Source organism: Lontra canadensis, unplaced genomic scaffold (assembly GCF_010015895.1).
Source record: "Lontra canadensis isolate GAN:19392208 unplaced genomic scaffold, GSC_riverotter_1.0 scaffold24, whole genome shotgun sequence".
NCBI classification, from domain to species: Eukaryota; Metazoa; Chordata; class Mammalia; order Carnivora; family Mustelidae; genus Lontra; species Lontra canadensis.
The window spans coordinates 13,153,411-13,170,576 of record NW_022631018.1 but is presented as its reverse complement, the minus strand read 5'-3'; the positions used below and the strand labels follow the sequence as shown (position 1 = coordinate 13,170,576).

Genomic DNA, 17,166 nt, shown 5'->3' with positions numbered 1-17,166 from the left:
ACACACAGACACACGCACAGCACACGAACACGGACACCAAGCATGCTGGTGCCCCAAATGCACGCTGTCAGAGAATGTCTTCCACCTCCAGGAATCTATCAAAAGTCAAGTAAAAAGTCCAAAGACTTACTAATATAACAAAGGTCATTGACTTGCGGAGTTTGGGGTGACAAGGGACAGGGAGTTCTGATGGGTGAGGACAAGAGAGGCCCCAGGTCAGAGCTGGTGGTCCTGTAGCCATGGAGCAGGTGAGGGGAATTGGCACCAGGAGAGGCCCGGACGAGGAGACAGAAGGAGTGAGGACACTGTGCGCTATGGGGGACTCAGCTCCACTCTCCAGGGGCCTCCACAGACACTTCCCCTCCGTGTTCTTCAGCGAAGGGCACATTTTTTACTGAGGCCGTCCGATGCAGAGCCCCGCGTGCAGTCTGTGCCTTGACCGGTGTGAGGGGGGTGCAGGGTCCTGCCCCCCCCCAACCTGGCCTTCACCGTCTGGGGCCCTTCTGTGGGGCCCTCGGAAACCACAACCCTCCTGCACTGGCGCTACTGGCTTGTTGGGAAGTCAAAGATGGGGCGGGTCTTTTCAGGGCCCAGGGCATTAAAACACACTGATATTAGTCGCTAAAAATAGCAAGAAAGTGTATCCCAGCCAGAGTCTGCAGGGGTGGGGGTGGGGCGAATCCATTGGCCTTTCCAGTACTTGCTTGGCCAACCTTCCTCCTACCACCTACCCTCGCCGTGCCCCGGAACCCGGGTCACTGTGATGTCAGCCGCATGCTCACGGGTGTTAGGAGGGTAGAATGTTTTCCCCCACTCTTGTCGAGAGCCTCCTACCGACCAGTCCAGTCTTTTCTCTCTACCTCCATTCCTCTTTCTTCGAGACTTGTGGTTTTGGGGCTCTGCTGTTTTGCTGGGGTACAGAGCTGCGTGGATAGCGGCCAGCAGGTTCTGTACCCACCGTTGCCTAGGGCTGCCTCCATCCATAAAGCCATCCTCGGAGGCTCTCCTGTTGGGCAAGGCTGTCAGAGGCCCCGGTGTAGGATAGCCCCAGGCTCGGGCCCAGAGATGGGTCTGATACTGAGCGCCAGCAGAATCCAATGTCTGCGAGAAGCGGACGGGGATTCGGAGCCCCAGGATGGACGTGGCAGTGGACGTAAGCGCTTTGCAGGTTAGGTGACCTTGTCCCACTTATTTAGGTGGTTATTAAGAGATATGCTGGCTGTCAGACGCGAGTGGCATAAATCAAAAGTAGCTTAAGAGAAGCCATATTACTCCACAGAGGAAACTCTTAGCTGGATGGCTGGGTTGTACCAATATTCCTGGGGATGTCTGAACCTGCAGGGGAGGTGGGCAGTTATCGCTTATCGCTTCTAACTGCCAGGGAGATGGGCAGTTGTCGCCCTGCTTGTGAATTTGGGAAACTGTAATGCTTTGGTTGAAAAATGAATTAGAAATAGATCACAAGGAGGGTAACCTTGAACTCTGAGGGTTTTGTAGCACGGGTAACACGAGGAACAGCCAAGTGTCATTAAGCTCACCTTCTGGGTCCCCTTCCTGGAGACCCGTTTTGGTGGAAAGTGCCTGGGATTAGCCAGAGTGTGGTGAGGCGATAAGACGGAGCTGGAGAGCGGGAGACGCGGCCGGGCTCACACAGAAGCCAGGCGAGGGGCCGGGTAGCGCGCCACCACCGTCTCTCCAATGCTCATGTCACAGGAGACAACGCAGATAATATAAGGAATGTTGGTGGTCATAGGATTTCCTTTCCCTACGACGATCCACAGTCAGGGGGATTTTTTTTATTAAATCTCAATCAGCCCGTCTTCGGTGCTCTTGGAGCTCGCTGACACGCAGGCTCAAGTGTGGTGGGGAGGGGCGAGTAGCATTGAGGAGGCCTGTCCCCTAACGGGAAAAGAGCAGGAGAGGCGTGCAGCCGGATGGTGACCGAGGCCAACCACCGAGTCCCGAGTGGGGTTGCGTGGTGGAAGCGTGGACAGCGTTCAGACGTGGGGAAGGTGCCACGATCCAGCTTCGGGGCGTGGATGGAGCATGTGGGATGGGGTGGAAGCCACCGTGGGTCAAGGCATCGGGAGCACAAGCCCAGGGAACAGGAAAGGCAGATGCAGGGAGTCACTGTAGAGTGCGTGGCCAGGCAGTAGACAGTCCACGGTCAGGCCTGCCGCAGACCTGTCCGTGCTTCCCCGCACGCGCATCACAAAATACGTACTTTTGAAAGACCGATCCTCAAAGAGATAAACTCTGGGCTTCGTTCCGTCCTTAGGTTCTCAGAGACGGAGGCTCATCCCAGCACTGTCCCTCGACACCCCGTCGCCTGCAAGAAAACCCGCTAGCAGCAGCGGGGTACGCTGGGTGGATGGCCCCCTGCGCAGCACCCAGAGGGGCCTCGGGGAACCTTTCGAGATCAAAGTCTATGAAATCGATGACGTGGAGCGGCTGCAGCGGCGACGCGGGGGTGGCAGCAAGGTGAGCATCTGGTCCCCACGCAGGGGCGGCCGCCCCTGCACCTGCCCGCACCCCGGGCCGTGTGCTCAGACCCACGCAGACTTGCCCGCGGGCTTCTGGGGCGTGCAGGAGTTGGTGGCTCTGCCCCAGCCACAGAGCTCTGAGCCTCTCTGTCCAGGCGTCCCGAAGGCTCAAAGCCCGGGGAAGCTGCTGGTCCTGGGGGCTTGTCTGGCTCCAGCTTAGAACCCCAGCCACCTCCTAAATGGAAGAAATGCCCGTGACAGTCCTACCCTGCGGTCGTGTGATCGGGCTCGGGCAGAAGGCACAGACGCGGCCGGGAGGGCCTGGGGCCGCCCCAGCTTCCCGGCGAGGGGCGGGAAGTAGTCCGCGTCCAAGCTGGGGCCCCCCCTCCCTCTGTCCACGCACCTCCATCCTTCTCATCTGCCATCTAGGAGGTCACGGGCTTCAACGCGAAACTGAAGATTCTGGAACACCGCCAGCAGAGAATCGCGGAGGTCCGGGCCAAGTACGAGTGGCTGATGAAGGAGCTGGAGGTCACCAAGCAGTACTTGATGCTGGACCCCAGCAAGTGGCTCAGCGAGTGTAAGGCCCCGGGCTCCTCCCTGTCACCGGGCCCATGGGGGGGGCGGGTGCTGCGCAGCTGGTGCCCGGCTCTGGGGGCGCACAGCCTCATGCTCTGCCGGGAAGATGGGGCGGGCAGCAAAGGCGTAGCCAGGATGCTCTTGCAGGAATTCCTCCCCCATGTCTCAGTCCCAGGCACCTTTAATGAGACCCCCACCCCGCTCCCCACATACAGCAGAAGATCCCCACACTTGAAGATGAGATACAAATCCGCTCCTAGGCCACAAAATCACACTGCATGTCTCACCTGAACTAGACGAGACTTTCAGAAGCTCCTAATAGGGTAGAGTGCGCAATCCCAGAAAAGCCTTACAAAGAACCCAGAAAGCAAGCAAAACATTTTTGAGGGGGAAAGAACAGTGTTTGCTGTGTATTTCTGTTCAACAGAAAGCCCGGGATAACAGTAACCATCTCAGAACAATCCAGAACAATGTGGCTCTCTCTGACAGATTCAGCTGTCTCCTATTATCACAAAACACGAGTTCAATTCAGGTCCCAGCTATTTCATAGGAACACAACATTGGAAGACTTAGTCCGTGAATGAAATGCATGACTGCTATTAAAATTCCTTTCCTTCCCTTGTCCGATGCTCGCCAGCCCCCCAGACTCCCTGTGCCTGCCTCCCTTCACCCCTGTCCCCTGCACACCAGTCATGTGGGACGACTACCACCACATGGACCTGACTGGATGCTGGCTTTCTCACATGCTAGCTGTGGGACCTTGGGGAAGGTGCCTAACCTCTCTGAGCCTTGATTTCCTTAACTGTCAAATAGGGAGACATAATGGGGCCTGCTCCATAGGGTGTTGTGAGGCGTGAGCGCTGCTGGGCCCATATGATGGCATGCTATCTGGTAGCAATATTATTACTGTTATCCCACAGCTGAACCAGATAGAAGACGGCTCCCTCGTGCCTGCTTCCCCAGGCACTGGCAGGGGAGAAGGCACGAGTGAGGACATTAGTGAATGTCTGGCCACGGCACAAATACGGGGCCCAGGCCTTCCCTCTCTCCCACTCGTGGCTTCCTGTCTCCTCCTTTCATGAATCCCAGGCAGTTCACATCCCGGGGGCCCATGCGGGCAGACCGCCCCCCTCCTCATTTGCACAGTTTGTATTCAAGTTTTATTTTTTGAAAACTATTTATGCCGAAGGCAGGCTCGAGAACGGTGTTGACAAACTCATGTTTTTTTCCCGGGATGAGAACAAGTGTACGCCCCAGCACAGGTGTGTGCAAGCTCCCGGGAAGCAGTCACTTTCTTCATGCCTTCATGTGTGTCAAGAATCAGCGACTGTTTGACACTGATAAAGGGAATGAACAGGAGGGCACATGGAAGGAGAAACACAGATCGTTTCTTTAAGACGAGATGAAACCCAGAATGGGGGGGCGGGGAACCAACCAATAAGGCTGCACGCTGACTGTTCCCAGGTGTGGGTGATAAGTCGAATATTGGCATAGAAATGGAGGTGCTGACAACCAGTTTTATTTTCATTCTTAATTCTGATGCCACCTGTGAGGTGGTCCAGTAACAGCCTGGAGTGGTTAGGTCCTGGTGGGTTCTTTTTTGGATTTTCAAAACAATTTTATTGCTCTCTTTATTGAAAACTAGTTGACACGCGCGGTTACTCTTTTCAGGCGTACAACATATGGATTCTATACACCACACTGTACTCACCCCAGGTGCGGCCACCATCCATCACCACACAAGGCCATGACAGAACCATTGGCTTTATTCCCTACACGGCGCCTTCCATCCCTGTGACTTGTTCCGTAGCTGGACACCTGCGGCCCCCCCACCCCAGTCCTCTTCCCCCGCTCGGCCCATCCCGCCACCCTCTTCCTCCCCTCTGGCAACCAGCGGGAACTTGTTCTCTGTATTTATGGGTCTGTTTTTGTTTTCTGGTTTGCTCATTTTTCAGTCTCTCTTAAATTCCACATATAAGTAAAATCAAATGGTATTTGTTTTTCTCCTAGCGTAATGCCCTCTGGGTCCATCTGTGTTGTGACAGTTGGAAAGAGCTTGGTCTTTCTTATGGCTGAGTAATATTCCCGTGTGTGTGCACGTATGCGTGTGTGTGTGTATGCGTGTGTGTGTATGTGCACGTGTGCTATGTGTAGAATAGCCAGTGTGACGGGTTTAAGGGGACACCTCCCTGTGGCTTTGATCCGCATTTCCCTGATGTTGAGCTTCTTTTCATGTGTCTGTTGGCTGGCATGTCTTCCTGGGGCACAAAAAGTCTGTTCAGATCCTCTGCCTATTTTTTTAAACTAGATTATTTGTGGGTTATGGTGTTGAGTTATACAAGTTCTTTATATACTTTGGCTATTAACCCCTTATGAGGTGTATTTGCAAACATTTTCCACCACTCAGTCGGTTGCCTTTTTGTTTTGTCGCTGGCTTCCTTCACTGAACAGAAGCTTCTTATTTTACTGTAGTCTCAGTAGTTTACTTTCTGCTTATGTTTCTCTTGCCTCAGGAGACATACCTAGAAAAATGTTGCTAAGGCCAATGTCCAAGAGATTACCACCTATTTTCGTCTAGGGGTTTTGTGGTTTCAGGTCCCACATTTAGGTCTTTAATCCATTTTGAGTTTATTTTTGTGTATGGTGTAAGAAAATGGTCCAGTTTCATTCTTTGCATATAGCTGTCCAGTTTTTCCACTGCCATTTTAGGAAGACACACTATCTCTCCGCCATTGTATGTTTTTGCCTTCTTTGCCATAGATTAATTGACCATATAAGCATGGGTTTATTCCTTTGGCTCCCATCTATTCCATTGGTCTATCTTTTTTTTAAAGATTTTATTTATTTATTTGACAGGCAGAGATCACAAGTAGGCAGAGAGGCAGGCAGAGAGAGAGGGGGAAGCAGGCTTCCTGCTGAGCAGAGAGCCCAATGTGGGGCTCGATCCCAGGACCCTGGGATCATGACCTGAGCCTAAAGCAGAGGCTTTAACCCACTGAGCCACCCAGGTGCCCCCATTGGTCTATCTTTGAGCCATATCATGCGGTTTTGATTACCATAGCTTTGTTGTACAGCTTAAAACCTGGGATTGGGATACCTACAACTTTGTTGTTCTTTCTAAAAGATTGCTTTTTGAGGTCCTTTGTGGTTGCATACAAATTTTAGCTCAGTTCTAGTTTTGTGAAATTACTATTGGTATTTTGACAGGGATTGAACTGAATCTGTAGCTTGCTTTAGATAGTATGAAATTTTAATTTTTAATCCTTCTAATCCATGAGCATGGTATATTTTTCCATTTATGTCATATTCAATTTCTTTCATCAATTATTTTGTAGTTTTCAGAGTATAGATATTCCATCTCCTTGGTTAAGTTTTTCCCTTGGTATTTTATTCTTTTTGGTGCAATTATAAGTTGTTAATTTGTCTTTCTGCTAGGTCTTTTTTCTTATATAGAACTGCGGCTGATTTCTGTGTATTTATCTCCTATCCTGCAACTTTCCTGAGTTCATTTGTTACTCTTAATTGTTTCTTTAGGGTCTTCTACATAAAGTATCATGTCGTCTGCACATAGTGACAGTTTTACTTCTTCCTTACCAATCTGGATACCTTTAATTTCTTCCTATTGTCTGAATTTTGTGGCTAAGACTTCCAGTACTATGTTGGATAAAAATGAGTGGACATCCTTATCTTATTCCTGATCTGAGAAGAAAAGCTCTCAGGTTTTCACCACTGAGGATGGTGTTAGCTGTGGGTTTGTCCTAGGGGGCCTTTTTATGTTGAAGTATGTTTCCTCTAAAACCACCCTGAGACTTTTTATCATGAACAGATGTTGTACTTTGTTAAATGCCTTTTCTGACACTATTGAAATGATGCCACAGTTTTTATCCTTTGATTCGTTCATGTGATGTATCATGTTGATTGATTTGTGGGTATTGGACCATTTTTGCACCATGGAATAAATTCTACTTCATCATGGTGACTGATTCTCTTAATATATTGTTGGATGTGGTTTGCTAATATTTTGTTGAAGACTTTAGTATCTGTGTTGGTCAGGAATACTGGCCTGCAGTTTTGTTTTTTTTTTATAGTGTCTTTATCTGACTATGGTATCAAGGTGATGCTCCCTCATAGTGTGAATTTGGAAGCTTCCTTCCTCTTCTGCTTTTCTGAAGCAGTTTGAGGAGAGTAGGTATTAACTCTTCTTTAAATGTTTGGTAGAATTCACCTGTGAGCCCATCTGGCCCTGGAGTTTTGCTTGTTGGGAGTTTTTGATTACTGTTTCAATTTTATTATGAGTAATTAGTTCAGTTTCTCTGCATCCTCCTGATTCAGTTTTGGAAAATGGTATATTTCCAGGAATTTATCCATTACTTCTAGGTGGCTCAATTTGTTGGCATATTTTCCATTATAGTCTCTTATAATCCTTTGTATTTCTGTGATATTGGTTGGTACTTCTTTCATTTCTAATTTTCTTTGAGTCCTCTTTTTCTTGATGAGTCTGGCTGAAAGTTTATCAATTTTGTTTTACTTTTCAAAGAACCAGCTCTTGGTTTCATCAGTCTTTTCTATTTTTTTTATCTCTATTTCATTTATTTCTAATCTGATCTTTATTATTTCCTTTCCTCTACTAGTTTGGGCTTTTCTTCTTTTCTAGTTCATTTGTGTATACGATTAGATTGTTCCAGATTGTTCTTGTTTCTTGAGGTAGGCCCGTATTACTATAAACTTCCCACTTAGAACTACTTTTGCTCTGTCCCAGTTTTGGACCATTGTGTTCTCATTTTCATTTGTCTCCATGTATTCTTTTTTCATTTACACCTTGATTTCTTCATTGACACACTGGTTGCTTAGTAGCATGTTGTTTAGGGTTTTTTCATGATTGTGGTTTTCAGGGGTTTTTTTCTTGTAATTGATTTTACTTTCATAACACTGTGGTTGGAAAAGGTATTCGATATGATTTCACCCTTCTTAAAATTTACTGAGACTTGTTTTTGTGTCTGGACATATGGTCTGTCTTGGAGAATGTCCCATGTGCTCCTGAAAATAATGTGCATTCTGCCATTTGGGGATGGATTTTTCCGTGTGTATCTGTTAAGTCCACGTGGTCTAATATGTTCTTCAGAGCCATGTTTCCTTATCAATTTTCTGGTTGGATGATCTACTGATGTAAGTGAGGTATTAAAGTCTCCTACTATTATTCTGTGACTGTCAATTTCTCCCTTTATATCTGTTAATATTTGCTTTATGTATTTAGGTACTCTAGTGTTTGGTCCATAGGTATTTACAATTGTTATATCCTCTTGGATCAATTTCTTTATCATTATGTAATGCCCTTATTTGTCTCTTGTTACAGTTACAGTTCTTGTTTCAAAGTTTCTTTTGTTTGATAGAAGTATTGTCACCCTGGCTTTTTTTTTTCTTTCTTCTTCTTCTTCTATTTGCATGGTATATCTTTTTTTTTTTTAAAGATTTTATTTATTTATTTGACAGAGAGAGATCACAAGTAGATAGAGAAGCAGGCAGAGAGAGAGGGAAGCAGGCTCCCTGCTGAGCAGAGAGCCCGATGCGGGACTCAATCCCAGGACCCTGAGATCATGACCTGAGCTGAAGGCAGCGGCCTAACTCACTGAGCCACCCAGGCGCCCCTGCATGGTATATCTTTTATCATCCCTTCACTTTCAGCCTATGTCTTTAGGTCTGAAGTGAGTTTCTTGTAGGCAGCATATCAGTGGGTCTTTTTTTTTTTAATTTAATTTTATTTATTTGACAGAGAGAGATCACAAGCAGGCAGAGAGGCAGGCAGAGAGAGAGGGAAGCAGGCTCCCTGCAGAGCAGAGCCCAATGCGGGGCTTGATCCCAGGACCCTGGGATCATGACCTGAGCTGAAGGCAGAGGATTAACCCACCGAGCCACCCAGGTGCCCCAGTGGGTCTTGGTTTTTTCCCATTTTATCACCCTATGTATTTTGATTGGATCATTTAGACCATTTACTCTAATTATCAATAGGTACGTACTTCCTGCAATTTTGTTAATTGTTCTCTGGTTGTTTTTGTAATTCTTCTCTGTTCCTTTCTTCTTCTCTCACTTTTTTTCCTTGTGATTGATTACTTCCTTTAGTCTTATGCTTGGTTTGGTTTCCTTTTCATTTTTGTGTATCTATTACAGGTTTTTGGTTTGTGGTTCATATGGCACCCTAAATAATAGCAGTCTATATTAAATTGAAGGTCACAAGTTTGCACATACTTTTTTATTCTCTCCACATTTTATATATTTGTTGTCTGATTTTACATCTTTTTGTGAGTCCCTTTAACTGACTGTTAGATATAATTGCTTTTATTACTTCTTTTTTTTAGCCTGCGTATGAGCTTTCTTAAGTGATTGATCTCCTACCTTCACTGTATGTTCGCTTCACTCAAGAATTTTTTCCTTTCATAATTCTCTAATAATTAAGGCCTTTTCTACTTAAGTCTCTTTAAACATTTCCTGTGAGGCTCGTTTAGTAGCAATGAACTCTTTTAACTTTTGTTGGAGCAATTCTTTATTTCCTTTCAGTTCTGAATGATAATCTTGTCAAGCAGAGTATTCTTTTTTTTTTAATATATAGATTTTATTTATTTTTTTGACAGACAAATCACAAGTAGGCAGAGAGGCAGGCGGGGGTGGGGGGAAGCACGCTCCCCGCCAAGAAGAGAGCCTGACCCAGGGCTCGATCCTAGGACCCTGGGATCACAACCAGAGCCGAAGGCAGAGGCTTTAACCCACTGAGCCACCCGGGCGCACCCAAGAGAGTATTCTTTTTTTTTTTTTTTTAAGATTTTATTTATTTATTTGCCAGGGAAAGAGGTCACAAGTAGGCAAAGAGGCAGGCAGAGAGAGAGGGGGAAGCAGGCTCTCCGCTGAGCAGAGAGCCCGATGTGGGGCTCAATCTCAGAGTTCTGAGATCGAAGGCAGAGGCTTAACCCACTGAGCCACCCAGGCGCCCCTAGAGTATTCTTGATAGTAGGTTTTTTGTTTTTTGTTTTTTGTTTTCCCCCATTTCAGCACTTTGAATATATCCTGTCCCTCCTTTCTGGTCTGCCAAGTTTTTGCCGAAAGATCAGCTGATGGTCTTATGAGGTTTCTCTTTCAGAGAGAAGAGTTGCTTTTCTCTTGCTTTGCTTTAAAAATTATATTTAATCTTTGACATTTCAATTATTATATGTCTTGATGTGGACCTTCTTGGTTCACCTCATTTGAAACTCTCTGCACTTTCTTCCCCAAGCTATGGATGTTTTCAGTTATTATTAAAGTTTTCTGCCTATTTCTCTTTCTCTTCTCCTTCTGGGACCCCTATAATGTGAATATTAGTACATTTGATGTTGTCCCAGAGCCCCAGGGCATCCAGAGCTGGTGTGGGCTGGGGCCCCGGGTCCACCTAGACGGTAGGCTGGCCCGGCACCTGGACCCTGCTCTGCTTCCGCACTGTCGAACTGGAGCTGAATGTAAACGCTCGAGCTCCCCAGCGCCTCTGCTCCGGAGAGTCCCAGCTAAGCCCCTCTCTGGGTGGCACAGGGCTGGTTTCTTTCTCCTCTTGTCAGAGACGTTTAACCCATGGCTTCTTTCCTGCGCCCCAGGGCTGACGCATCTGCCGCTGGCCCTTTGACTCTATCCTCCACCAGAAGCCGCCGGTGTCCGGCCGAGGTGTATGGGTGGTGGGGGCTCCCTGCAGTGTTGTGCCTCCATGTCTCTTGTGGTTCTGTGTGTGCTCCCTCCAGCCTGGGCTGTGCAGAAGGCCTTCGGCCTCCCGTCTTCTTGAGGATTTGCTTGGCCTGTGTGTGCGAGGAGGGGAGTTCAGGGTCCTCCTCAGTCAGTGTCTTGGATCTTACCTCTGTTTTTTTAAAAACAGACTTAGAGCCCTCAGTCTCATTCCCAGCTGTCATCCTCATTGTCTGTGACCCCGAGCAAGTCTCCTCGCTCCTCGGGATCTCAGTCAGAGCACCTGCAGAGGCGGCCTGCATTACAGCCCCTGTGGTGTCCGTGCTCTGGTCCCCGAGCCATGTTCACATACCCCCTCTCGTTGCTGCTTCACTCCTCATGACAACTCGAGGCTTGTAATGCAGGCAGAGTAGCCGTTGCACTTCTCCCTTCAAAGGAACCTGTGCCGGCGACGGGGAGGCATGGCTGAGCTGGGGGTCCTGGGCCAGCGTCCTCTTCCAGGGCCATCCCCCCTCTCCCCTCCCTGCTGGACCCCCTGCCACCATCCTGCAGCCAGTCACCACCGGACAGAGCAGGGCCCTGGGGACAGAGGGGATGGCCCCACATCACTGCTCCTTGGGCTCTGAAGGAAACAGACGGTTCTCCGTGCGGGCCTGACCGTGAGGGATGGCCTCTGGGTCCCGAATCTCCACTTGTCTTCTGAGCGCAAGCCATCTTCGTTATTATGGGCTTGGCCTCATCATTTCCTGAAGCACCAGGGCATGTGTGGAGGCAGGAAGTGCCCAGAGACAGGGTCAGCTTTCTCAGCCCGCTAGGGAACAAACGGAAGTAGACAAAGGTATAAATGTCGCCCAGGTGAGGGCCACCCCCACAAAAGGAGGGGATTCTCTGCATCAGCCTAGGGAGGCAGCGGTCCAGCGCTGTCCCAGGCCTGGGTGGTGGGGCCAGGAGTGGGCGGGGCCGCGACGGGGGCTGGCCCCCTCCCAAGCCACGCCCCCACGCGTCTCCATCAGGCCTCTCCTTCTTTGCAGTTGACCTGGAGCAGGTTCTGGAACTCGATTCCCTGGAGTACCTGGAGGCGCTGGAGTGCGTGACCGAGCGCCTGGAGAGCCGGGTCAACTTCTGCAAGGCCCACCTCATGATGATCACCTGCTTCGACATCACATCCCGGCGCCGATGAGGACCCGGCCCGGCCTGCCAGCCCCTCCCCTCACTGCCCGGGGACCCCCCCCCCCACCCCTGCCCGCCCCAGCCAGCCCCTCGGCAGGCCCTCGGTGCCCGCAGCTCGGAGACAGCGGAAGGAGAACGAAGGTTGGTGCAAGTCTGCAGCGAGCGCTGAGCGGAAGGCAGTTTTCTTTTGTTTTCTGTAGGAAAGGTGCAAACACCACACGTGTGGGAGGAGGAAATGTTGGGAAGCCCAAGGGACGTGGAAGCCCCATGAGACTGAAAAAGCACTTTGAGGAACTTTCGAGAACTTGTTGATACGTAAGAACTGCTGGCAAGGGACCCCTCTCTTCTCCGGCTTGGCGAGAAGGGGCGAGGGCACGTGCAGGACTGCTGTCGGAAGCGGACACACAACAACAGATGACCCAGAGCGACTGATTAAGTGCCTTGCAAATCTTTATTATCCACAGTTTATGTTGAGACTTTCTTGTGTACAGATGGTGCTAGTCCAGAGGAAACTACCACCGCCGCCGCCACCACGAAAAAGAAAATCAAATGCATTTTTGAAATGTATTTACAGCTCGTTTTCTCTTGGTGTTTTATCCTATTTCTGACTTGCTGTTTCTAAATAAGTAGTGTTTGTAGCTCTATCCCCTAATCAGTATTGCCTCTGAATAAATGTTCACTGTCCTTTACAGTTCTTATGGTGAGGCCATTCGAACAGAACAGAGAGACTCGATGGGCACGAGCCAGTGTGTTTCCAAAGACGGCGGGGACAGTGGGTGACACTCCGTGCCATCTCTTGCCAGGGGCGCGGGCGGCGGGCAGCCTCGTGGGGCAGGTGCGTCAGCTTGAGAGAACGGGAGAGGAGACGGAGGCCGCACCTTCCCAGGAGAAGGAGCCTTTATGACCGGGCCTTCCGTGTGCTTTGAGAGAGAGATTTGTTCCAGATAGAGCCTCTTCTTCCCAGTCCTGGTGTGCATACTGGTTCCTTTACCCCCAGACCCAGGTTTTCTTGGCCCTCCAAACCTTTCTCATAGTCGTTTTTATTCCAAAGACTGGATTGAAAGCTTGAACCCACTCAATAGAGCCATATTTTTTGTTCTGTGGTTCTGCGACGCTATCAGAAGCGAGGGCTCTTGCCCGGCGTGGAGACTGTCTCGGGCTGGTCTGCGCTCAGAGACTGGCAGCGGTCCTGGTTTAGAACAAGGAGGGTGCTGGGACCCCACGACGTCTTTGAGGTCCAGAGTGCTGCTCAAATGCAGAATATCCCAACTTCCCACGTCCCGAGGCCTCCATCCCAAAAAGAAACAAGGCTGGTCCTCTCCGGCTTGCCCACGGAAGGCAGGTTTCCTGCCGGGAACCACACCCCCTGGAGAGCCAGAGCCCAGAGTTTTGTGCACAGGGCTGTCCCAGGAACGTGGGGCCTCGACCTCAGATGGGGGAGGGGTTCATCCCTGCCTCAACTCCCTTAGGGATTCTCATACCCATTTTAGTGATGAGACCCCAAGGCACCAAGGGGTCAAGAGATTAATAACAGCTGTAGAGCTGCAGGGGCCACCTGCCACCTCCTGGGGCCAGGAGGGGAGGGTGCTCGGGCTCTTCCAGAGTATACTTCGGATCGGCCCTCCAGTGCACCGTGAGATCACCGTGAGATCACCATGAGCCAATTTCTCAGTTCGACAGTCCCTGCTACCCAGTGCCTCGGACCCAGCCACACCCCCAAGGAATCAGACCTGAGCATGCGTGTGGAGGCACATAGCCCAGCAGAGCTGGCTGGGCAGCCGGTGGAGCCCAGCCGGGCTCAGTGCACAGGAGCGGGTGGGTCTCGTGAGCCTACGGCACGTGGTCCTTGACTGGTCAGAACCGACACCAATGGCCCGATGGGTCATGCACCTGGAAGCCAGCCCCATGGGTGACCGGTCCAGCTCTGCCTCGTGTCCACCTGCTCCCGGGCAGAGACACACGTGGAGAAGATGCTCACGTTGGACACCTGAACGGGCTCCAACATGATGAAAGGCGCTCCAGAATGGACTGTGCTCCCCTTAGCTTGACAAGTCATCTGTCACCATGGGAAGTGGGGCCTCCCCCAGCTCCTCAGCCTTCACCCCAACCGGCAGGGCACGTACAAGGCTCTGGGCATGTCTCTGCCCTCCCCACACCTGTACGAATGGGCTTGTTAAACATTATGGAAGCTTCCGGACCCCAAGGAATGCCCATCTTTTGAGTCAGAGTTTGCAACCGTTTTGGTCGCTGCCCTGAAATATACCACTTGATGAAAAGCCTTTAATTTGGGAATTGTCAGAAATGAGTATTCTAGTCTGTGCTGGAAACACTCGAGGAGGAACCCATGTACTTAGCTTTTCCCCGGCACGTCTCTACCGGCCCCGAGGTCACCATACAGCACTGCCTTCCTTCAACAGACCAGCCATGGGGTCCCCAGTGCCTTTTCTGGAGCGAGACCAAATCGGAACATCTACAAAAATTTAAAATCTCAATTCCTGGAAGCCTTCCGACTCCCCAGGCCTATGTTTCTCCACTGGTTGCGACTTCGTGAGCAGCCAGAGGGTTGACTGAAACCTAGAGCTTTCTTACCGGGTCAGACCGGCTTCTCCCAAGACGCTGTACCATGAGAGTGTCTCAGGAAGTTATGGGCCAGCTCCATACGGAGGTTTGTCCATTCTGGCTTTTTCTCTCCTTTCTCTTTCTTTCCTTGAAACCTCACTGAGCTGCAAACATCTTCATGTACTAAGTGTGGCTTACCCATAGGAAGACGTCATGAACTGTGGGCTGTTTCGCTTCCTGGCTCTTCCCAGGGCTTCAGGAAGCAGGCGATGCTCTTTGGGCACAAAGGGAAGCAGGTCTGGCCGACTCTCTGAGGTGGTCCCAATCACTGCGGAACACCTCGCTCCATGACCTGATTTGAGGTGGCACCACAGTTTGGTTCTGGTGACAGAGGACCAAGGAGAAGGTCAGAGAACCCGTTTCCATGTCATTATCCACAAACAGGACTGGAAACTTCCTGTGTGAAATTAGCGTCTAGATCTGTAAGTTCCTTGTCTGCCCAGAGAGTTAGCGTGAGCTGAGGCATGAGCCGCGCAACACAACTCAGACCCACAACTCAGACCCACAAGAGGGAAATGGAGATATTGCTTCCCAGGGAGTGAATCCAGGTCACTCTTCATGAGGCCGGTTCGTGCTGTGACTGGGCAACGGTGGGCTTGTCCCAGGCTTGCGGCCCCCACCTGAGAGCTGCAGCCTTGGGCCCTGTGGTCCTTGAAGTCCCCTGTCCATCACAGGGAAGCTGTTGCTGACCTCCATCTCTTCCAGCTTTGAAATCAGAACACCCTGCGTGTGGTTTAATCTCCAGTCACTATTCCGAGCATGGGGAGCTCGTGACAGATGCAGAGGGCAGTCTGTGTGGACGCCGGCAGTAGTCCTCCAAGGGACCCTGAGCTGGAGCAGGGGTGGAAGCTGGGACAAGAAGCCACGCAGCCCATCACGGGGAACTCAGCAGGCAAGAAGCTGGCCAGTGGGCCTAAATTAGCCTTAAGCTTGAAGTCCGCATCCTTGGAAGGTGGCAGTGACCTCACTGTGGCCACAAACGCCATCCTGATAGGTGCTTCCAGAAATCTGACACACACACAACTTGTGCTCATTCCTGGATTTCAGTGCAAGAAGCCCTTCTGTGCGCTCCAGATTCTAAAGCTGATGGCGCATCTGGGCTGATCTGTGACCCTTTCCATAGGTGTCCCGGTGGGAAAGCAGGTGACGGACCCGTGCTTCGTGGGAGAGAGGGCCAGGCTTGAGAGAGCCTGCAGACACCGCGACCTGTGGCCTTGGCCATGGCTGACGTGTAGTGGAGGCTTCCAAAAATTCCAAAAAGGATTTTGGGCTGTGAAAGAAATGACTAAAGATGAGTCCATTCCATGACTGAAACCAGAAGAAATCATGAGTTGGCTCAGTGTTCCCACCTTCTGGAATGTCAGCCTGCTCTGAGCACATGCTGACAGATTCCCTTGCTTTTAAAGGCGATCTCCTTTCAACCTCAAAACCGTGTCAGTAAGAAACAGGTGGAAAGTCTTGTCACAACTAGTCGATGCTGAAAACATCTGGTTCTGCTGTCCTGGGGGCCTCGGCCTTCTGTGACAGAGGGACACTGCGCATCACTGCCAACAGAAGATCCGGCCCCACAGACAACAGCCAGCAGAGCCCACTTGACTCTGTGCCCCACGAAGCCAGGCCATTTGCGCAGCTCCACTGACACTGCCAATAAGTGGCCCAAAGTATTTGGGGGTGGGGGGTGTCACGGAACAGGCTGTGAAAATACCACGTCCCTTTGGATTAGAATCTTTCTCCTCCTCCAGCAAATACCTGTCAACATTTGTGGGTAAGAACTCAAACTGTCACTCAGCCATTACACACACACACACACACACACACACACACACACATTTTATAATTACAAACTGTTTCTTTCCAGATAAAAACCTAAATCCAAGCCCGGGGAAGCTCTTGTAACTCAAGCCCACCTTCTCAAAGTTTTCTGTCCATTCTTAGAAGCTGGTTTATCCATCCCTAAACAAATGCTCTCTGCTTCTGGGCGGGCCCCTGCAGAACTGGACGCTGATGTCCTAACACCGGGCACGGAGCAGGCGCTCGAGGCCGTAGACGGCCTTCACCGCGCCCCGCGAACCTGCTCTGAACGCCCCGTGTCCAGGCGCATCGGGGTGGGCGCCGAGCTCCCGGCTCGCACACCCGCTCCGTTCCCTGTCCCGCGAACCAACACCCACAGTCCTGCTCATTGTGGGAAGAAGTATAATTGATTTGTAAGGTCAGGATACCGTCGTGTAGCCTCACCTGTGTCTCGTGATTTATTTGTGCATCACGGCTGGCAGTGCGGTCCAAGGCCAGTGCACCGACACGTACGCGGGTGCATCCGTGGCTGTTCTCACCCCTCCCTCTCGTGAGCTCCGCTAATAGAGTCAGGGTCTGGGAGTAAAAGACAAATCAGTCAGGAGACCAGGGATGAGGGTCCAGTCCTCAAAGAATCAGGCTGCATTCAACATCTAAGCCATTTCCATAGCGAGTAGCCGATGAGGGAAGGTCCCTGCATTTTGAATTTGATGACCACGGGCTTGGAAACCAGCCTCCACAGGCCTGGATGGGACTTCTGGGAAACTTCTGCAAAAAATATGGACTGTAGTAGGTCCCCACGGTCCCCTGAGAGCCCCAAGCACCCCTC

At 50.5% G+C, this 17,166-nt stretch overlaps 1 protein-coding gene across 1 annotated transcript in view; it reads left to right on the top strand.

Annotated features, from left to right (window-relative positions):
• KIF26B (kinesin family member 26B) overlaps positions 1-11,984 on the top strand; it is a 414,161-nt gene extending 402,177 nt beyond the window's left edge. Inside the window, exons 13-15 of the mRNA XM_032862876.1 lie at positions 2,279-2,481; positions 2,913-3,063; positions 11,789-11,984. Of these exons, the coding sequence (XP_032718767.1) occupies positions 2,279-2,481; positions 2,913-3,063; positions 11,789-11,937 (503 nt within the window). The 3' untranslated portion in view covers positions 11,938-11,984. The remainder of the gene's footprint in view (positions 1-2,278; positions 2,482-2,912; positions 3,064-11,788) is intronic.
• Positions 11,985-17,166: the final 5,182 nt, after the last annotated feature.